This window comes from Anopheles arabiensis, chromosome 3, assembly GCF_016920715.1.
Source record: "Anopheles arabiensis isolate DONGOLA chromosome 3, AaraD3, whole genome shotgun sequence".
NCBI lineage: Eukaryota > Metazoa > Arthropoda > Insecta > Diptera > Culicidae > Anopheles > Anopheles arabiensis.
Window position 1 is genome coordinate 77,671,158 of NC_053518.1, and position 22,572 is coordinate 77,693,729.

Genomic DNA, 22,572 nt, shown 5'->3' on the forward strand with positions numbered 1-22,572 from the left:
ATCATAATAAGCAACTTCTAATAGGATAAAAATAAAACAAAATAAAAAAATGTAAAAAAATGCTTAAATTAAATCATAGTGAAACAAATTTTTGATAAATCAAATGATTTCCATAATATTACCCTTAAAGCATGTTAAAATCAACAACAATTACAAGCAACATTTGTGGCAGTTGCAGGCAGACTGAAGCTGTCGCAGCTCACGAACCGTCTGCGTCCCGCCAGCTCAAATGCCCGAAGCTCGTTTCACTGCCTACATGTGCCTGTGTTAGTGTGCGTGCTTGTGTCTGTATGTGTGCGGGTATACACGTTCATCATCATCGATCAATGACAGTGATCTTGGCGGAAGCATGCGGGTGGTCCCATATAATGTAGAAGCGTACGGTCTCTCCTTTCCATTCCGGCCATTCCTGCTTCTCCTTCTCGCTTGCGTGCGTCTTTTATTCACCCCTCCCTCCCTTCCGCCCTGCCCCTCTCCATCTTTCCTTCCCACCCTTCTTCTTCCCTTCCCTGCCATCGGCCACCGGCCATGCCTATATACACAGCCCTTATGTTGTGCTGTATTTTTTTCTTCTTTCCTTGCCTTCGTTCGGCTGCCTTCTGCCTCATGCATCTTAATTTCGTCTCCCGGTGTCCTCCTCCTCGGGGCCGGGCGCAGCACCCTTCACCCGAGCCGTCCTTTCCTTCCCCGCCCACAAGCAAACACATCCACATACACACACACACCCTCTGCTGGTGGTGGGATCGCACACGACGTGCTGCGCTCCAATCGACGGGGCAAAGAAATGGAAACATCAACGATCCCTCCCCTGTCCGCCGGCGACCGCTGTCCTTGCCGTCCTCTCTCCGGTAGCGGACGCAGTGAGCGTTGATCATCGCACCAACACGAGCGCACGGATGTTGCCGATGGTGGATGCTGCGCCGTGCCAGTGTGGGTAAGCGCTCCCATTGAGCTTGATCGGTCAGTTTTTGTCGTGCAAGAAGGTTTGTTTTACAGATATGTGTTTAACATTTATTTTATTTATTATTTTATAAAGTTCAGATTTTTTTTAAATTAGTTGATTATCATAATGATGACGATAATAAGATAACAAAAATCTTATTTTTTGAAGTTTTCCCAATATTTTTATTCGAAGCTGAATAATCTTTGATGCGAATAACGCGAAGAAAGAACGTAAAATTTATTAAAATTATCAAAATAAGTTAAAATAAAATAAACAAAGACAAATAAATGTTCAAATAATTTATTTTATTTTCATAAAAGTCATATTTCTAATATAAAATATTTATGTTTTCTAGTAATACTTTTGTATTCATAAGAGATTAAAAAATAAAATTTCTGATGAATCATAAAATAAATTGAAAATAAATTTGAAAAAATATTGAACTGAAACTTTAAAAAACATAAAAATATCACCAAACTTACGGCAACACCTACTCGGCCCATGCTTTGGCAATGAACACGCACAAGCAACAAGTCCTACGGTGGAACGTTTTCAACGCACACCACCATTGCCGCACGCATTCGCACACACACCAACACCACCGCGCACCGGTTGGGGTGGTTTGTCCGGATTTTGCTAAGGCGCCGCCCTAGCACCAATGTTTGCCGGATCGCTTCAATCGGGAAAAAAAGGTAAAATAAATAAAAAACCTTTTTTGCACCTCAAATTAAGAGTAAAAGTTTTGAAAAAAGTAAATATGAAAATTATGGAAAATAATGCTAAATCAACGCTACTGTAAACTCAATCCAATATCTTTTCCTGCACGGTGTTCACCCATCAACGGGGCAACGCGTACCAGAGCGCGGCCTGCGCACCGCATGCAGGGCGAGCAACACACACAGGCGGCAGCCAGTCCGCCGTTCGGCCGGTGCGCAACGGTGTAGGTAAGATGGCCGACTTTTATTTGATCGAAAACAATCGCGCAGTGCGGACGCAAAGCCCGATCGCTCCGCTGCTGCTCCCCGGGTGCGATCAGTGAGGTGTGTGATGTTCCTTTTCGGAAACACTTCTTGTACGCAACGAGACACGACGAGGCAGAGCACCGTTTCGGAGTGTGCACTTCTGCTCGCTGTTAAAGGATCCTGCATTTCTGTGGAGTGTGTTTGTGACAGATAGAAAAGAAAAAACAAGCGAAGGATTTTAATCGTGCAAACTTCATTCAAAATTCCTCCCGCGTGCGTGCTTTAGATCAAACAACGTGTGTGTGTGTGCGTGTTTTGTACGATCGTGTGTGCGGTGGTGACGAAACGACAGTGTGTGACGCCAAAACCAAAACACACCAGCGTCGATCGATCTTTGCGTGCGTGCGTGCGCGCAGAAAAGGAACAGCGAGGGCGTTTAACTTGTGCCCTGTTCTTGCTTGTACGTGTGTGTGTGTGTTTGGGTGAACTCGCGCCGTAATTAAGTCGTACGATAAGACAGCGCGCCGGTTTCTCCAGGAGGAAGCAGGAGGAAGGCGCGCCAATGTCAAACACAGTGTGCGGTGGGCGCTAGATCGCAAACTGGCCTGCAATCGCAAACAGTCGTCGGCGCGCTTCAAAGATCGGCAGCGGATCGTGCAGGAGATAAACAAATCCACTCCCCTCCCCCCCCCATTGGCGGCGTGCGTGCGTGAAACACAAGCGAACGGCAACGTTTTTTTTTTGTTTTACCGACGGCAAAAACGCGCTCAAACTTTTCTTCTTCTGCCAACTTCACGATCCCTTGGTTCGCGCGTTAAGCTGGGAAAGTTCGGGCAAAGCTCCTAAATTAATCGTCACGACGATTTTGTAACCGTGCTGTGGAGCTCTGCTGCGCCACGATCCTTCCACGATCGTTTATGTTTGTGTGTTTATGCTGCCGGGCGAGCGCGCTCTCTCTCTCTCCACCCCTGTATACGCTGGGTACAGCGACCCACCAGCCAAAGCGAGACAAGTGAGACATAAATAACAGGAAAAACTGCAGGGCGCAAGGGCAGAGCCCACTCAACTTCGACCTTAAAGGCAGAGGGCTGCACCGGGAAGAGGCTAAGCGAAGGGGAGGAAAGTCGAACAGCCGAAAACAACAAAAAAAAAGCATCTTTCCCTCTCGGCGGCTGCTGCTGCTAGCAAACAGAGCAAGAACGACCGGGAGAAAACAAGTGGAAAGGAGGACGTGAGAAAGGAAAGAAACACCCGAGAAAGGCGGAAGGGCGGAAACACACACACGCACCAGCTCGCAAGAAAGAGCGAAGGAGATCGAGGGCCCAATTTTGGGAAGAAAACAAAGTACGAAAGGTTTTTTTTGTTGTCTCTCTCTCTCTCTCTCTCCCGGTGTTGTGTTGTGCTGTGTGCGGGAAAAAAGGTCTTCAGTGCGTACACCAACACACGCGTGTGTCTGTGTTTGTGTGTGTGTGTGTGTGCATCGCTGTGTCTGTGTGTGCGAGTTTTCCTCGATCTTTTTTTCAGTTTTTCGGGTGTGCGTGGATGATCGGCACCACCGCCAAAGAAGACACACAACAGTGCGCGACAGTGTCGGTCGATCGTCGAGTTCTCGAGTCCGTTTGTTCCGCAGTGGCTGGTGGAAGCTCCGGTGCTTCCGGCAAAACGCAGCAAAAAGAATATCGAGTGCGTGGTTGGGGTGGCTCCCTTGCCGAGTTGTTTGACGGCTGAAGTATCGTGTGCTCGTGGAGTAGAAAAGCCGCATTCCGAGCAAGAAAAAGAAAAGTGTCCTGTGAGAAAGTGGTTTCCTTCCTGTGTTTGTGTGTGTTGGTGTCTTGTGGCCCTCAGCAAAAGGGCTGGTCCTTTTACGAATAAGGCAGGTGGTTGCGCAGCTCGTGTCGCACACTAATCAACCTCTCCAACGACGGAATAACTCCGCGAGATTCGGGTGTGCAGTAGTAGGCCGCGCCACATTCCGTGAAGCTTTGTGTGCAGTGTGCAGTGTGCGGTGGATTTCTGTGGCAGAAGATGTGTCACTCAGCCAACATCGGCCGTGTCGTGATCTATGGTTTCGATCTAAATTTCTCCCTCCGGTCTTGCAAGCGTGCATAGTGTGTGTGTGGGGGGGTTCGGTGAAGAAGTTGTGGGAATCAAACCCAGGCCGCTGTCTGTCCGCTCGGCAGAGCAGGTGGTGGAATGTGAAGAAGAAAGTGAACGAAATTCCTCGAAAGCAACAAAAAAAAAAAAAAATTCCTCCCAAGAGGAACACTGCCCTCAAGTTTCGAAAATAGTGCTTATAGTAGGTGAACCGCACCAGCTTCCTACTCGGACGCGCGGTGCAAACTAGCTGGATAGCAGGCAAACACGCTCAAACTCAGAAACAATGGTGGTACCGACGATGGATACCCTGCCGAGGGTACCGGACACCCACGGCGACACCGTGGACGAGAAAGTATTTTCCGACCTGTACATCCGAACCAGCTGGTACGATGCGACGATAGCACTCGATCAAATAGAAAAGGTGAGTTTGAAGTTGGTTGTTTTGGAATTCTGGGAGTTGTGTCAACTTAGGACCTACTTGTATGAAAATTCAATTTCTCCAAGACATCTTTTGGGCGATCGTCTCAATAACTCGCAGCAACAGACATCTTAGGCACCTAGACATTTGGGAATTGGACTTGCTGAAGTAGTACTGTTAAAATCCCCAAAGAATATCACTAGTAGACGAAGATGTCTGGAGATGTCCTAGGATCACACTCGGAAGACATCTAGAATAACATTTGTTATGAAGAACATTCTTCAAGTTCTCCAATAGATCCAAACTAAGATATCTTGAGCTCTGTAGAATGCCTAGTCTCCAGAGAGACGGTGCTCTTTATGTGTCCTCTGAGCGTACATTTGTCACCCAAAAAAAAAGTCACATCAACGCACCCTGAGGCGCTCAAAGCCTCAACAGTCCAGCTCAATAGGGTACGGGTAAAGATCGAATACGGCAAACGAAATAGGCCCTAGCCCTCGGAAACGAAACTATTCCATTAACCATTACAACTCAATCCGACGACCCGCCACGGCATGAACCAGGGCAAAGAGAAAGACCGAGAGAGATAGGGATGAAGGCAGGGACAGAGAGAGAGAGCAAGGGATGAATGCCACAGTGTAGGGTCTTGTTTCGACAACGTAGCAATACCCAACACAACACACCTCCACCCTCGGTCTGTTGGCTGTTTCGTCGTGTACGGGCAGGGTTGGGTTCTCCTCCCTTACTCTACCACACACACACAGACACTGTTTCGTGCCAACTGATCGTATGCGCGGCTTGCTGTGTTGCTGCCGCCTGCTGGCCGGTTGTGCTCGGTTTGTCGAAACTTTGTCCGCACGGGTCGGAAGGTGGTGGTTCTCGCCCTCGATCGTCGAGGCACCCCGAGATGAAGGACAGCCGTGTCGAAGGGAAAAAAATAAAAACCGGCGCAAAAGCGAACGACAGACAAACACACACACACACAGCATCATCGCCAGCAGAGGGAATGCACGATGCTCGGGATGAAGTGTGGGGAACAAAAAGTAAGACATTAAAAGAAATAATCTATCCCGGCCTGTCGGGGCGCGGGTTCCAGCCTCCGAACCGAAACCCTCGGATTCGAAACTCCGTAATATTTCTCCCTCAGCGTGTGTGTGTCTGTGTGTGCCTGCGTGCGTGATCCGGACCCCGCGGGACACGGGTAAAAAGGGCCCGTGTGTGTGGGTTCGGTTTTGGGCTTTTTTTTCCCCTTCTTCGTTCGGGATCTTGAAACGGTTGATTGTACAAGCCGACCCCGGGACCGGCAGCGCACGGGTGACGCCTCTGAACTTTGAACAGTGTGTATGTGTGCACATCACGAGCTGCCGGGCAGAGGAAGTACGCGAGCGGGCGGTGTCTCAATCATGATCGACTGCGGATCGACAATTCCCCAAGGGGGAAAACGGGTCAGTTTCCAAAATTCTTACCTACCCCGACGGGGGGAAGCGCGGAGCGGAAGATGCGACCGGAGCGACACCCTATCTCTGGGGGATTTAGAGAATTTATGACCCCGGGGGACACGTCCCAGTGCGCGTCCCTGGTAGGATGCCATCTTTATTTTCCGTTGTTTGTTTTTGTCACGAGCCGAAGTCGGTGCGGTATTTCTGTGTGGCACACCACCACTCCCAAGGGGAAATTCCAAAGTTCCGAAATAGGAGGACGTGCATAGGGCTTTGCGGACGTTACGTGTCCGAGGTACAAACAGTTCTCTTGCTCAGAAGATGGAGAGCGGTGGAGACGAGGGCAGCATATAGTGCAACGAGGAAATCAAACGGTGAATGAACACCACAATTGAATGAAAACCGCGACCCTCGGTACACTTTGAAATCGTAATCGGCTCCTTGACTGTGACTAGTGGTGGTCCGTGTCGCGCCACTCCCGCCGCACGTTTGATGATAAGCTCCGGAGTCACGCAAAAACAACGCATTGAATTTACAAACAATTTCGATTTAGTAGCAGCACGAGCGGGGGGGTAGATGGGGGAGAGACGTTATAAGTGCTGTCCAGCAGTTGGTACGTGTCCGGAGTTGGTTATGAGTCGGGGATTGCCCATCTGTTTGACATCGTAGATCATCGGCTAGACGGCGCTGGCATACTGGAACGTGTCGTCAAAAAATGAACCAAATGTCTACGAAACCCAGGCTTTGGGATTTAGTCTTTGTCAGACACTGTCTTTAGGAGGTTGTTGCACATGCGATAGCGACAAGATGCCCTGGTTATAAATCATTGGCTTTGGAGCAGAATCCGCTGTTCGTATGGCTAGTTTATATGAGTATCAACAAAGGATTAATCGTCTTCAGTATTCTGAAGAGTACCTCATATACTTGAGAGTACTTGAGGTATCAATTTCTAGTAAAACATCAGTATGTACTGATAAATTCTAACGCCAAGTTCATTGGTTAATGTGTACTGTTTTGGATGTTGAACTCCATTAGATCGTAGAGGTCAGACCTCCAACACCATAACGAGACACTCGGCGGTACGGTTAGCGAGGGACACAAGATTTGCATTAGAGATGAATTTTTCACGTCACCGGGTCGGGTGATTTGTGACCAAGCTTAGGCTCTATTTATTGCCAGTTCGCTTGTTCTTTCGCTTTCTAAGGCACCAGAACAGTTGATTAAGTCTCGTCGTCGTCGTCGTCCCGTGTGCGGCAGTTTCGGTGTGGTTTCGCGTCACGCTCAACAGCACAGGACACACGCGGCAGGATTATTAATCGTTTTTGTTACGTGTACTGTCAGGCTTTCCGATGGCATAGACGAGCGGGTGGAAGAACAGCACGTCTAGCATGTCTAGCAAACGAGGCACGATCGTCTTGATTAACCATTTTGGGTAAAGCAAAAGAACTAAAATGAGTTCATGTTTAGGTCTCTTGCAAAGAAATTGAGGCTCTATTGGAGTTCAGACGGGAATATTAGAGCACGAGCTCGTTTTTCTTTCCATTACGCACGTATTGAAACTTATCTCCATGCCCTCACACAACCTCTGTATCTCTCTCATTCTGCCTCTATTAGCGTGCTGTGAGTATGACTCATACCACCGGCTTGTACTTCTGTCAAAAGATATTGGGCACGACCTTAACGTGTAACGTTCTTCTTGTCCCTCTGATTGCTCCAAGCATCGTTTCTCCACTTGGAAACTAGTTTGTTGGAAGTTCGTTGTCACGCCAGATAAATCAGAAACTTTGATGATCGTGCTTCTGCTTATTTTCTTCCACCGAACAATTAAAAGGTTCAATACAGCATTATTCAACACTTCAAAAATAAATGCTCCTCCACCAAGGCTCGGTCTCAGCAGAATAGCCGTTAAAACAATTATAAGAATGTGAAACTGAGCTCCCGCTTTGTCGGTTTCGCTGGCATCTCGCGGCAAAGCCTGGCAAAAATGTAAACATTTGGCCGATTTGAGACGGATATTTATGTTTACTTTAGCGCGCGCAATGGATGTGTTTTGATTGTGTGTCGTCGTCAATGGCCTCCATATCTTTCTTCCTCGCCACTGGTCGCTAGGTTGATTTGCTGTTGGTAATTATTATATTTTAAATATTTTGTATACCCCTCATCCTTCGGCGTGTGTGGAATGTGCTACCGTGCGGGTTTTTCCTTCCTTCGCTTTCTCGCGCAAATCAAGAAGAGCGCTCTCGAAACCATTATCGTTGTTGGGGGTTGTGATTTGTTAGTTTTTGGCTTTCCTTCTCTTTGATTTCACAATTTTAAGCCAGCGACATTACATGTTGAGAGTAAAGATTGAAAGCCTAAACTGTTCTTTCTCTGGTTTTCTGTGCCTGTGTGTTGTGGCAATCTGTGGGGCTTGTCAAATCTCATCCGACACACACACCAAATTTACCGTGTTGCGATTACGATGCAAGCGAAAGAAAAGATGAACCCCAAAAAAAAAAACGGATTGCAAGAAGAACGCAAAAGTAAATGAGCGAAATAATTAATCGTCAGCATATTGTGCTCGCCAAATTAAATCTCAAGTGCAGCGCGCGTTACGTCCGCAGCGCAAAAAAGGCCACAGCGCCGCCGAAGCCGCCGCCGCGTGCAATAAAACACGCTCGAGTAAAATAAGAGGCAAGAGAGGGTGGTTTATAAGCGCGTGCTCTCGCGAAGTTGCAGTTTAGCGTGGTTCCTGCCCCACAATTCCCTCCGGTCCCTCTGGCATAAGCGGCCCACGGCGATGTGATCACATCAAGCAATTAGACGCTCGTGGAAAGGAAGGAATTGATGGTGGTGGTGGAGAAGTGTTTGTGTCGGTCACAAATTAGTCGTGGTTTGGGATGCAGCAGCAGCAGCAGCTTTGATTTTTACCGAATGACTTTCTCTTCCATCCAGATTCGAGCACTGCTAGTGTCTGGTGTATGTACAGTGGAGTGCTCAGCCTCATTTAGTCTTTTGGATGCAAAATATGCGCACTGTTTGATAAACGTTTATTGCGGTTGAATATGTTGATGGTAATTAATTTTAATTACACAAAACTCCCGCGCTCGCTATGCTCGAAGGGAACGCATTCAAACTCATTTGTATCTCGAAAAGGTTTGTGCTTATTGCCAGTCAGTGTGTGACAACGCACATAACTTAACGATCAAATGTGTCTATTAAACGGCCAATCAAAGTAGGTAAAGCTCCGTTCCCAATGACAGCGTGTGCGGTAAGGGATTTTTCATAGCATTTTATGAGCTAATTCAGCGTCTAAAGAAGAGACCCAGGGACCTGGTCTACAGGACCCTAGCGAAGTACTGTGATGTGATGGCGCCTTGATTGGATGCACGCAGCTTTGTGCTAGAGCGCGGGCCAAGTGAGAAGCAAATTGCTATTTTGCCACAGATAATTTGCCCTGTTTAATGGGGCTTGGAATTGCAAGAGTTGTGGCAAGGTGATGTAATTTAGCTCCTACCAAACCGACCGTAGATCCGTAGACTTTATTTGTTGTAGGGGGTAAGTGAGCTTTTTGAGTAGGGTTGGCTTATTTTTTGCACAATTCTTTTTAATATTTAAGGGATTATCAATGTTTTGATTCAATTCCAAGATCCGTCTATATGTCAATAATGCTCAAATAACAATCCTGTGAATGAATGCTTGGACAGAGAATTTCCACATACGAATGCAAGAATAATCAAACCTAATGGTGATGATGTTTCGCGGTTCACACCCGGGTGGTTTTGCTTTCTTTTGCACCGCAAGAAAGAGATGCGCGCTGTCGGCTCGATGATCTCGTGAATCCTTAATATCCCCGCGTCTTGTAGTCTTGTAGACCCGCGCCAAACAAGAACAACTGCGCTGGCGGTGTTTATACATACCACGTCATGTATCTTTCATGTGAGATGCAGTTTGCATCCTCCCGACATCGACAGGGGGGAAGCTGTGCATGTTTTCCGGTGACAGAAAGATACCAACAAGAGATATTTCGATGACGATCGTCAAAAAACATGCGTGACGGGGTTGTTTCTTGCGCAAAAGGGAGCGCGCTGCCACACGAAGGGAAGTGACAACCGTTCGGGAACCATATTTGGTGCATACCAGCACACACACACACACACATGAGGGTACCCTATATCGGGTGTTGGATGATGCTATTAGTATTATTATTGCGTGTGTGTGTGTGTGTTTGTGTGGTTGTTGGCGGGCGTGCGAGACCACCCGGTACGATGCCACCTTGAGCTGGAGGGACGCAGCTGGGGGAAAGTGGGAGCAGCTGAAGCGAGATCTCCGTGGACCGGGGGGGCGCATAGTGGAACGGTTGTTGTTTCTCTTTCGCAGTAGAAGCAGCGGAACCAGGATGGGTGGGCAAATTCGATCACACTGCTGTGAAATGTGCTCTTTGGGGGCAATCCAACTTTTTGTTTCTTTTACTCTCTTTGTGGGGTGTTGTGTTTTGATTGTCAATTTTCTTTTGCTCTTTTCTAGCGCTGTCGGTTGGCGTTTTGAGAGCGCACGCGGTATGGACGCATACGGTAGTTAAGTGTGATTTTATTGCTGGTGCTAGTATGACAGCTACGGGCAGCAGTAAAAAGAGCCGAGAGAAAACTGAAGAATATGTGATGAGAGTGGCAGATAACTCGATCTTCTTCCTTTTGTTTTTTAACATCAACACCATTATGCAGAAGATATACCACCACCAGCAATATTACTGTTCGATTTTTTGAATGGGGATTCATCTAAAGCATGAATAAGTGTAATTTGCCATTGCTACTACAAGTATCGATCGCAGGTCGGTGAGGGTGTGTATTGTTGCGGTGATCGATCATCTCGCACGGCTAAACACGCAATCTTTGTGTGTTGCGTTAAAACGCGATCATGTTTCTTCGGTAACAATTTGATTTTATTGAATAAAATGCAAATTTTAGATGAGTATTGTTTATTTTAATTTTATTACGGCAATTTTGCCATTAAAAGCGTTTACTTATTTACACCTTTGGTCTCAAATGCAAGATTGATAATATTTTACCGATATTTGTAACGCACCACGCACCATACTACAGCATTCATCTTCGTTCATCCATGCATGTGTGTGCTGGTCTTCGCCGCCCGCCTGTACGATCAATTACGGGCGTGTTGCCTTGTACCGGGGGGACAATCAGACATTGGAAAACAGCATTGAAGAAGCTGAGCGAGAAAGAGAGAGGGAACTACCCCTTACGAGAGCACGACTGCGACGAGACGACTGCGACGTTTTGTGTGTAGTATGTTGCGTATGTTTTCATTTCAGTTTCTCTCGACCCTGCCGCTTTCGTCCCTCCTTTGCTCGATCTCTCTCGCTCCCTCTCGCTCTCTCCACCCAGAGTGCGACCTTTTTCTCGGGTGCGTGCGTCGTACGGATGATTGTGTGTGTGTGTGTATCGTAAATATAGTGTGTGACTAGTGGAAGACAGGACGAGCGGGCCGACGACGGGCGGACCGGCAAAGAAAGGGAAACGACGCTGCGGGACCACCCGATGCGGTAGGTCCAAATATCAGATTAAACAATTCCTTCATCTCTCCCTTTCCGTCTGTGCGTCTCCTCCGTCTCCGCTCGTTTACACTTACTGTCACTGTCTCTCCGCTTCCCGTCCCCCCGTCCCACCAGCACGACCTCGCGGCCAACGGCGCTCGTCCCGTTTGGAGGATGGGTGCGTGTGTGGCTGGCGCGCGGTGCTTTCCTGAGAGCGTGGACCGCATTTTTCGAATCGCGCGCGCTCGCCGTCGCCGTGTTTTTGTCGTCATCCGACGTCATCCGACGTCGTGTGTACGGTACACGGGCAGTACAGACTCTCTTTCTTCTTCTCACACACGCTTCCGCCCCAAGGCTCCAAGTTTCGTCACGCGCGCGGCACCTCCTCTGTGATCATCCTCGAGGGCAGATTTCATTCAGCGTTTAATTCGTGTTTCTCCATTTCTCGCTCCCCCCACCCAATCTTTCCGTTCGTCCCCGCCTCCTGACTTGTTGATTACGGCCGTGTGGAAGTCGAGCGGAATAAAAAGCCGACATACGATGTTGTTCCGAAGTTGCTGCTTTTTTGTGGGTCTCCCTGTGCCCTGTTTGTCGGTTCCGGTCCCGGAAATGATACCGTTTAGCTTTGAAGGCTTGAAAGTGTGGAATGTTGAATCACCAGGGCAGTTTCTTGTGTGATTTTTTTTTTCGTCACGCTCTCCTACTACACTCGTCCGATCGCAACCGGTGTGTGAGCTAGATGTTTTGGGCTGCTCAAATAAAGCGCATTCAAAGTTCTAAATATTAACACATATTGGGAAGAAGACTGAGGTTGCAAGGTTCCCGGGGCCACGACGTCCTTTCGTGTCTGTGTGATACGTTCCAAGAACGCAGCTAGAAACAGCTCTGAAGGAATGTTGTTGACTGTTGGTGATTTGGTGGTGGTGGACCCCGGTGGTCATAATATTCCACCACACACAGCGAGATACCACCGGGAGGACCCGGAAAGCTGTCGGCTAGCCTGTATCCTAATGTTGGCCGCTTCCCCGTGCTCACCCGGACCATTCTTCAATTAACGACCAATTTACAGTTCTGCTCAATTTATCGCCACCGGGAAAGTGTGAAAAGTAAATAGCGCAACAGCGACACACGGAGTTTTATGTGTTTCTTGGCGTGGATGGTAGAACTGTTGAAGGATTGAACAAAAACAACAACGGAAGGGTAGCGAAGAATAACAATTTGGTTTTGGGAATTTTGAGGCATTTTGGAGAATTTGGATATCAGATTTTAGAACCAATCTTAGGTCCTCACAGATATTTCTATGGATAACTATGAATTTTGATATCTTATTTCTTTTTTTTTTAATGTATATTTTTAGTGTGAAATACTTTACTAATTTTTCTTTATTTTGTGTATTTAATTTGAAAATGATATTAACTTAAACCTTTTAAAACATCGAATTCCCCAATAAAATCATCAAAACAGCCCCTGAAAGTATGCAATCAATGCAAACTATGAAGTAAAAAAAAACAACCTGTCAAAATGCCTCAATTAGCCAACCCGCCGGCACCCAGAGCAGGCAGTAGATGGAGGAAAAGTTTACTACGGTCACGAATTGATGGGAAATATAGCGACGTATTAAAAAAAAAATAACACACAGCAAACGGGCAGCAACAACAACACTTATCTCGGAACCAACCCCTTACGCGCGCGGTTGGGGGGGTTTGCGGTAAATAGCGAGCAATTCCGTCCGCGGACTATTACTATGTGATGGCTTCATCTTGCCAGCGTGCGACCACCCGCTCGCTCTCTCGCTCCGTTGGTTGTTCTACTAAATAAGTCATTACCGATTCACCGTTCCGCGTGAAAAGGAGAAGGGAGTGGAGAAGAAAGAGAGAGAAAAAATACACACACCGAGCTCTGCCCCATTGCGACGATGGGGTGGCCAACCCGAACGCCAACGTTGTGATTTTATACATCGAGCACGGCGAATGAAACGGGAACGAAGGAAGCGACGAACCTACAGCAAAAAAAGCACACTTCAAAATAAAGAGATACCACCCCGAAACGACCCCGAAAACTCTGTAGAGACAGAGCGAGAAAGAGAGACTAAGAAAGAGTAGTAGTAGCGTGAGTGCTTGCGTGATGAAGTCTTTCGCAGTGCGCGGGGGTCGGCCTCGCCTCTGCGCATCGGTGGAATGAAGGACGCACGAAGAATAACTATTTCCTTGGGATGGATTCCGGAGCGTCGAGCGCTACTTCCCCTTCGACGTGTGCAACGCCGGTCGGAGCGAGAATGCCAGAGCAGCGGATGAGCCGCATTGGGGGATTGGGGTGTCCAAGGGCCCAGGAAAAATGAGCTTTCATTCGCCACGCTCCCGGTCGCCAGCGCGTGTCGGCTGCGGCGTGGATCAACAACGATCATGCCGATGATGATGATGATGATGATGTTTTCTCCACATCCATTCAGACATGGCCCAACCGAAGGATTGCCGTGGGATCGGTCTCGTCTCTCGCTTTCCTTCTCTTTCGCGGCGGCGTCCGTTTGGCGCGGGGGAGATGCCGCCAAGTTTCGCTCAACCACCCTGGGCGGTCGAGCGCCGGTCGAGAGACTCAGTAACACAGCAGATTTATTGTTATTCATTCTTTTAAGAGCAAAGGTGTGTGTGTATGCTGTTTTTTTTTGCATTCTTCGCCTACGGGTTTCATCTCTCTCTCTCTGTCTTTCGCTGTGGCATTACTACTATTCACCACTACCGTAATTATCCCTCAGTTACGGTGGTTGTAATGAGTTCCTGCCGACAGTCCGAAGTCGTCCTCCAGTCCAGATGCCACCAATGAGTCCTGCCTACCTGCAGGGGCAGAAGGCGTGATGGAAGGAGCACTCTCGGCGCAAGGAGTGGAGCCAGAATAAACGTCTTAATTATATTTTATTTCTTCATCGACCGGAACCGTTCGATCGCAGGCAGTCGAGAGGGGAGAAAGGCTGGAAGGCGCGTGGTTTTACGTTGGTGTCCCACCGCATCCTCGCAGGTTCTCTCCGTCGTCGGCGCGGCTGCACGCCTAGCAGCACTGAGTCTCGACCATTATGTGCATCTCGAGTTAACAAAAAGGGGGAAACAACAGAAGAAACAAAAAATATTGGAGCCTGAAACAAACGGCACGAAAAGCACGGGAAAGAGAATGAGCGTAAAGCTTTTTTTTTTCTTTCTTTCGTTTGCTTAACTCACTACCGGTAGTGTGTGCGTTTGTGGCGGCGCTTCGTGCGGACGAAAACGTGAACGGAAGAGATCAAGCTCAATTTCTGATCAATTGGCCGCCATCTCCTCGTGCTCGTTCGTCGGCCGGCACCACACAGTGCCGCCATTCGTGTCGCCATCGATGCTGGTTGTTGCTTTTTTGTGTCTTCGTGTGTTGTTTGTGTTTGTTTTACTCCATTTTTCTTCCCCAGTTTCTTGAGGTGGGATTTTTTTGCTGTTTTTTTTTCGGGGGTAAATTCGTCATCGATTCCGGTGCCCCACGCAGCTGCATGGCGGAATGGCGTGATCGGCTGGAGCTTGGTAGGGGAATGCGCACACGAATGCCACTGTAGGTAAAGTTGTACCGATGTGGAATTGACGAAATCAAAAATCGATTAATGTTTACGATCGATTTGAGGCCGTGTTCTGATTTTGGTTCGTTTTTTTTTCTTCTTTTAATTCATGTTGACAACTTTATAGTGGTTTGTTTTATTGAATGGCGTGTTTGTATTGCTGAAACATTCATTTCTACGGATTAAATGGCATTATTTTAATGTTTTGGAAGAGAGTTTGAGCTCTTAATAGTTTGCTAAAAGTAACTTATACATTTTTTTTTTGAAAATATTTCAAATCGATTGCTCAACACAAAAGTAAGATGCACTGTTGTGTCTCATCAATCTCCTTAAAAGGTTACCGGTTGGTTTTGCTTCTTGCAACCGTTGACTGCAGGCGGCAGATACTGTGCTGCAATATCCCAATTTACGACCCACGGTCCCGCCGGCTGTCGACGGCGCAGGTCTGAACAATCGATCGCGCAAAATTCCACCGAACGCGTCGTTACGATCGTTACGGCTCGAAGCGCACTGGCAGCAGCAGCAGAGATTGTTGTGGTCGGTAATGGTTTCATTTAGCGTTTGAAAGGCCGCTGGGTGGCCGCGCAAGGATGCTAGCGTGTCTGACGGATAGTTTATGCCCCCTCCGCTTTTTTTTAGATTGAGACATAAGCGCGCGAGCGCGGCTTTGTTGGTCAGCTGAGACAGCTGTACTTTTAGAGACGGGGTGAAGGGGTGAGGAGATCAAGGGAAGGGGCGCTAGCTGCACGATCTCACGATACCGCAACGAGCTGGAAGCAAGAAGGCAAAAGAAAGAGAAATAACCCTTGAGTGTGTGAGTCACTGTGGAGGTTTGGAGATGAATTTTTGGAGATATTTTGTTGTTCGAATTTCGCAACTCCCCAAAAAGTTTGATGAACAGTAGATGATTGGGACATAACTTGATATTGTTCAAAGCTATAGGAATTCCTTATACATTCTTCAACAATGTAAGGCCATCCAATGGGTTTAAAATTTAACGTTCTGGAAAACCCTCTCCCAGAAGGCGCACAACGTCTTCTCCAATAAATAAGACCCACGGCCGAAGGGATCAGTCGGTCAGAGGACCAATAATCATTTCGAGCTCCTCGTAGCTTCTCTCCATTGCTTCTCCTCGTGCGTCCCGCGGTTTTGTTTCCGCATATCTTTACCGCCTTGTTTTTGCTGGGCAGTGGACCACCATTGCGCTTCCCCGGGTGGATCGTATTCCTTCACTCGATCGCGCACAGAACGGAAAGGGCAATTGCTGTGTGAGTGCGCGCTCGCGATTTGCAGAAATAACCCGACTGCACCGAAGTTGGGCTTGGAAAACCCGCCAAACCGTCAGACGACGGTGTCGCATTCTCTTATCGCGGCACACCACCAAGGCATCAGACATCTCCTCCATTTCGGTGGAATGCCACACGGCGGGCCCGAAACGAAACGTGGCTGACTTTCGTTATTTACGCCATTTCCCGTTGTCTGCAGAGGGTGTCTGGGGTGTGGGTAGGCTCGCGAAGGGTTTGGCCCCAGCCAGCGTTTTACGGGGTAATAGGACCGTACCGTCGAAGTGAAGTCGTGAAGTGGTGAAGGCTTTAGGACGAGAATCGCATTAGGGGGAGATTGCAAGATTGGAAACTTTATGGGACGGTGGTGGGGCTTTTGTTTATTGTTATTCTCTGTCTGTCAGAGTAGGGAGCTCTCCTAACGTAACTGTTCGGGCAAGTTACTCAAGATGTCTTCAAGGATTTATTCCAGATATTGGATTTCAAGTTTTATTTTTATTTTTAGTATATAGTAGTACATTGATCTTCTTTGAAGTCCTCTAAATGCTCTCCAAAATTGACAGCTGTCATTACTATTGCAAAATAAAGAGATCTCCAACTCCAAAGATCCAGTTTTGGGCATTATTGTTACATCAAAAGGAAGTCTCCAAGTCCAATAAGATCATCATGAACCTCTATCAGGCAAACAGACCTTGAAAGATTGCTATTCTTTTGAAAAAAATATTACTCCAAAACTGACAGCTGTCATTAAGGTCTAAAAGATCTCTAACGACCTAATCTGGGAAATGAAAATAGAGTTCAGAATAAAGACGTCCTAGAGATCATTTACATCTCTCTATTGAATTTCGGAAGCAGATCTTCAATACCTTGATGATGACTTTGATGACATTCAATCCCATCCCTAGACGAAAAATGATGGAACGCTTCTATCTCTCTCTCCGTGTGTACCCATTGTACACGGGCCATTGTGCATCTTTTCTCTTTCACTTCGCCTTGAAGCGATCGGGACATTTCCCTTTAGAGAGAGGTTCGTCTCAGCTCGAACTGCCCCGTGTGTCCCTCAAACAGGCAATCATCTGCCGCCCGTTCTCCTGCGCAAAGGCACTCCGAGGGGTGTGTACAACAGCAGCTCGGGGCTTGGCATTTATGCAAATACAACCCCGGAGTAGGGCAAAGGGGGAGCTTTTGTGTTTGCGGCGGCAACGAAAGGCGTACATACAGGGAAAGGGCGATCGATGGATGGATGGAGGACGCCCGCTTGCATCTTCGCCCGTAGTTGCCTTCCAAGCCTCACCATTCGAGCAGCATTATCTACGGGGTGGGAAAAAAGCTCAAAATTTAAAGGGCCAGAAGAGGTAGCAGCAACAAACCCGCGCACCCTTGCGCTTGTAGTTACCGCTCTGCCCAGTGTGTCCCTCCTCTCGGTGGTGTCTTTCGCTTTCCCGGTTACCCCACAAACACCAGGGACCAGTACCCAATGCACTGATGTTGGGGGTCGCTTTGGACCACCGACCGCTTGGCGTGTTTTTGCTGTGATTGCCTTCCTCAATCTCGCGCTCGCTCTCTCTCTCTCTCTCGGGGTCGTTTTTCCATTCGCTACTACTCCATGCCGTGATTTTAATGTCTCAATTCAATCCGTGCGGCCCCCAGTGCTGTGTGTTTGTGTATTACCATGCAACGCGCTGCTCGAGTTGATGAAGTTGTTTTTATTTTCCCGCCAGTCACAGCTGCCAGCCACAGCCCGGGTTGGGGTCGGGTTGGGACGGGTTCTCGCTACGTCCACCACCCCTTTCCTTCTGCATTTCTCCCCTCAAAAGGGTGGAGGGTGGACGATTTTTCATCGTCGCACTACTCTCCCCCCCGCGTCACATCGCGCTTGGGGCAGGAGAGCTACGGGTAGCTGTCGTTAAGAAAGTAAATGCAAGAAAAACCGTGCAACATCATTACCGCGCCGGTTCGAGGTGTACTATTTTTTGTTTTCGTTCCTTTTGCTCGTCTCTGCCAACGCGAGCTGTTTGCCGTCTTCGTCGGGCTGCCGTTTTGTTTGAAGTTAGTAGCTACCGTGAAGCCAAAGCAAATCAAATAGTTTTCGTTTTTTGCCCCGTCCGTCCGTTGGTTCGTTTGTTCGTTGGTTTGTTTTTTTTTTCTTTCTTGCTGTTAGTGGACGCCCGGATGCTGGGCTGGCGTCAGCTGGGACCGCCCGACACGGAATCCGGCACAAATTGTGTACGCAAGCTTCAATCAATCGATCGAATGGTCAAAAGCCATCTGTGCCTCTCGGACTGGAATGGCGCCGGTACTGTGGGGCACAACCGTGAGACTCGACTCCGCAAACACACACACACACAAGCGCTGGTGTGGTCAAGCTCTAGCCCGGCCCGGAGAGGGATTTTTTGATTGCTTTTCTTTTTCTTCTGCTGTTGCTGCTCCAAGGGTGGTGGCCTAGGATGCCGAAGAAAAGCTGGGAAAAAGAAAATAAGACTGTTTTGCGCGTGGTTTTTTGTGCTTGGCTGCTTGCTCAAACGCTGCCCGCTCGAATCGAATCGTCGCCGAGATGAGGGAGCCGATGATGATGTTCGCGTGAGGTTCGTCACACTCACAAGGGTCGTCTCAGATAGACAGACACACCACGTACACACACGGGGGTGAATGTGACAGCTCAATCAGCAGTTGTGAAAGACTTCCACACACACACGGGGTTGCCTCTGTCATTTGGAACCCGTTGGGAGGGCACGTTCACGTTCATTAAGGTCGCGTCTTGGCGTCACTGGCTTTTGTTTAATTGGAATATTTCGAATGCTTTGTATCGTGCTCGCTGCTGTTTCTTGCTGTTCGATCACGTATAAGTCCATTGCAACAAAACCCTGGCAGGTGGGGGAGCGCAGTTTGGTAGCATAATTTCCCCTTCCCCGAAATGTCATCTTCATTAATGTTTCCACTCCAAGCTTCATCGCGTGGCGTGTGGCTCTTGGTTCGTGACATGAAATTTTCGCTTCCCACACACATAACCTCCAATTCATTCCCTTATTCTTTTTTTTCGGGCTTTTCGATCATCAAGTCGGCGCATGTCGCGCATCCGCCGTGTCAAAAAGCGCACTCATTAGCGATTCATAAATTATAAACTGTGACAGAGAGCGCGCGCGCGCCCGAGCCTGTTTGCCATTCCCACCAGAGTTTGCGAAAGTTGCGCGTGGTGTGACATCGTGTGTGAATTGGCATGAGTCTTTGAAGGGGAAAAAAGAGAAGGAAAAAAAGGTTAAGCAACGAATGTTAACCAAAAAAAAATGGAAGAAATAAAAGCAATATGTAATGACATTCCCGAATGATCGGTTACACGGTGGGAATTGTGGAGAGGGGGGGAAATAAAATCGAGAAACGGTCGAGCGGGGTGAGAGGTTCAGGTTGGCGCTTAAGATTTGCATATATTTGCGCATGCGTTAATGCTACCAAACAAACCAAAATGAAGAAGAAAACAAAATCTCTTCGGTTTTGGCATGAAGATGTCCGAGAGCGGGACGACAGACAGAGTTTACACTTGCACGGCGAACGGTTTTGTGTCTACCGCCTGGAAGTGTCTTTAATAAGCGACCATCATCATCATCATCATCATCGTCTTCATCCTCCTTCAACCAGGCTCGTCTTCAACGTCCAGCCGACCGACAGACGTGTTGACAGACCACAATCTCAATCGATTGGCATTTATTTGCACTCCCGCCGAGCGGTTCGGTCTCGATCGTTTTCTTGGTAGTTCTTTGCAGCGCTCCATCTCATCAAGAACTGTCACACAAACTGCCCCGAAATGGGGTACCGGTAGTGTAGGGTATGACAGTTTTCACGGAGGCGACGGAGGTAGAGAGTATGTCACAAAGCAAGAACAACAGAGCAACGTTGAGCCAGCTCGGTGAGAGACGGTCACGTCGGGGTGGGCAAAATAAATACTGCCTGGAGCCGGCGATGGATGGGTCTTTGGGAGCGCTTGGTTGGTTTATTACGAATTTATTGCACTATTTGCGATCGGGGGGAGTTAGACTTTTGCGTGTGCGAGAGTGGTTTACCGTCTGTCTGGCGCCTAGAGGAAGAGAAGTAGGAACAACACTGTTAGGCAACTGAGGGAAGAGTTCAATTAGAGCCAAGATTTCTTTATCGAATAAGGAGGAGTTTATATTCGGCATTGAAGTTCATTTAATTTTTATGGAGAATTCAGCTTCAAAACAATTATTACAAGCTGCATTGCATGCTACTTAGTAACTACAATAAAACTGCAATAACTTTGCTCGAATTTTATCGTAACTGCAATAATTTATCTCGATTTTTATGATAACTGCAGTAATTGTACTCGAATGGTATAATAACTGCAGTAATTGTGCTCGAATTTTGATTAGAAGCAAGCAAACGGGCTTAATTTGGCATATTACATAAAAAATAGCTTTAAACTAATATAATTAATAATATAATATATATTCTTAACAACTCCAGGAGCAATCGGGTACACCCTCGACGACTTTTCCCTCGATTACAGAGCGGCTCGCATTAATCTGTGCATCTGGGCCATAAATTATCTCTTCCAACGCTAGGTCGCCGATAGGGAAAATGTGTCTCACCGCCCAAAAAGCGCGCCCGGGGATGCAATCAAGCTTCAAGAAAATAAGAAAATTCCTCCCTCCAACCTTCCTCGCTAGCTGTGTGTGCAGGCTTATCTGGTGGTGCACACACTCTGCTGTGTGGCCAGCTAAGAGACTCCAACATGGCAGTGTGTGTATGTGTTTGTAGCTCCAATAAATAACTGGCTCCACTGATGGGTAACAGATTAAATGTGTCATAATTTATGGGCTAGCGCGAGCAGTGGCTCGCACAGGATGAGGAAGAAGGGTTTTGCGTGTGGTCGTCACCCCAACTCTGCTGTGGTCTGCGTTCCCTCACAGCTACATTCTACCGGAAATTGGAATTGGAAAATCCTCTTCCCCCTGTGCTGCTAATCCGGCGAAATGGGCGCATTCAATTGGGTCCCCAGCCGGGTTGTGTAAAAAGGTGTGGGCCGAAATGGGTGAGCATCGATGTTCGGGAAACCTTATACCCCCTTACAGCCTAGCCGCCCGTTGGTTGTTCGTTCGTTTGTTCATGTTTCGGTGCTGCTCCCTTTCCTCCCCTTCCCTTTTTCTGTATCCAATTTATAGCCACACACATACAAGCACAGACAGAGACAGATTTGGCCGCTGTCATCCGATCGCGCAAAGATCGATGGCAGCAAGCGGCGCGTGTTTCATGGGTGGCTTGGCCGTAAAGTATGGTTTTGGCTAGCCGAGGCGGCCAACCGTGTTTATGTCTTACTTTGGTGTGTCCTTTGCCTCCCTCCTCCCTTTGTTGTGTGCGATCGACAATACATTGTAGTTTTTTGGTGACCGTGTCGCTTGTTGGACTGTCGATATATTCCGGTTCTCCTTCCCTCCCCCCGCGGGTTGCTGTGTTGATCTAATAAAATGTTTGTGATTCCAAACGCTTTAATCCCACGACCGATTTGACTTAGGGGCGAAACAAAAAAAAAGCTGAGAGAGAGGGAACACTTCGTTCAAACGTCCAAATGAAAATAAATGGAAGTAAGTCATCGGTTGATCTTCCTCCCTTCCCTAGCTGCTGTTGGGTGGGGGAAGAGACATCTAAACTGCGCAAACGGGGGGATGCTGGTTTGGCTCTGAACAATAAATCTTTCTCCCCAAAAAAAACCTCCCCGCGAGAGAAAGAGGTAAAAAAGAAAAATGATCCCAAAACAGAAAAGAGCATAATCCCACTCACCCAATGGTCGTGGGTGTGGGTTGACGATCGCATGCGGCGGCGGTGGTGGTGGTGGTATGTGGAAAGCTATGCTCTAACATTGTCGTGTGGCGGCGCGCATGTTGTTTGGCAGCCCACACACACACACACGCCAAGACGCACGCACGCGATCCTCCGACGAAGAGAGGGACAAACACCGCTTTATCATACGCGCTGGATACGTTTATATTTATTTCTTGTTCGTTCTCGCTTCAGTCTTGGGGCGACAAGACAGTTGAGCGAAAAAAAACTATTCTAAATGCCCACCACACACACAAATCAGACAAGGACCGTAGATAAGCGTCTCGCGTTTCGCGTAAACCCTTTTTAACGGTGTTTTTTTTTTCGTTGTGTTTATGATTCTCGATCCCTAGAAAGAAAGGGCCAACAAGCAGCCCAAGAAGCAAATGGTTTGACTGACGTGGAGATGAGCGGGTTTTTCCCTGCTCTGTGTGGCTCTGCTTCCTTTCCGCAGCTCGCACAGGGGGAGCAACATCTTGTTGGACGACTGTGCCTGCCTG

The 22,572-nt window shown here is 47.9% G+C and overlaps 1 protein-coding gene across 1 annotated transcript in view; it reads left to right on the forward strand.

Annotated features, from left to right (window-relative positions):
- Positions 1-1,906: 1,906 nt before the first annotated feature.
- LOC120902652 (protein patched) overlaps positions 1,907-22,572 on the forward strand; it is a 40,431-nt gene continuing 19,765 nt past the window's right edge. Inside the window, exons 1-2 of the mRNA XM_040311597.1 lie at positions 1,907-1,983; positions 3,430-4,423. Coding sequence (XP_040167531.1) covers positions 4,286-4,423 — 138 coding nt within the window. The 5' untranslated portion in view covers positions 1,907-1,983; positions 3,430-4,285. The remainder of the gene's footprint in view (positions 1,984-3,429; positions 4,424-22,572) is intronic.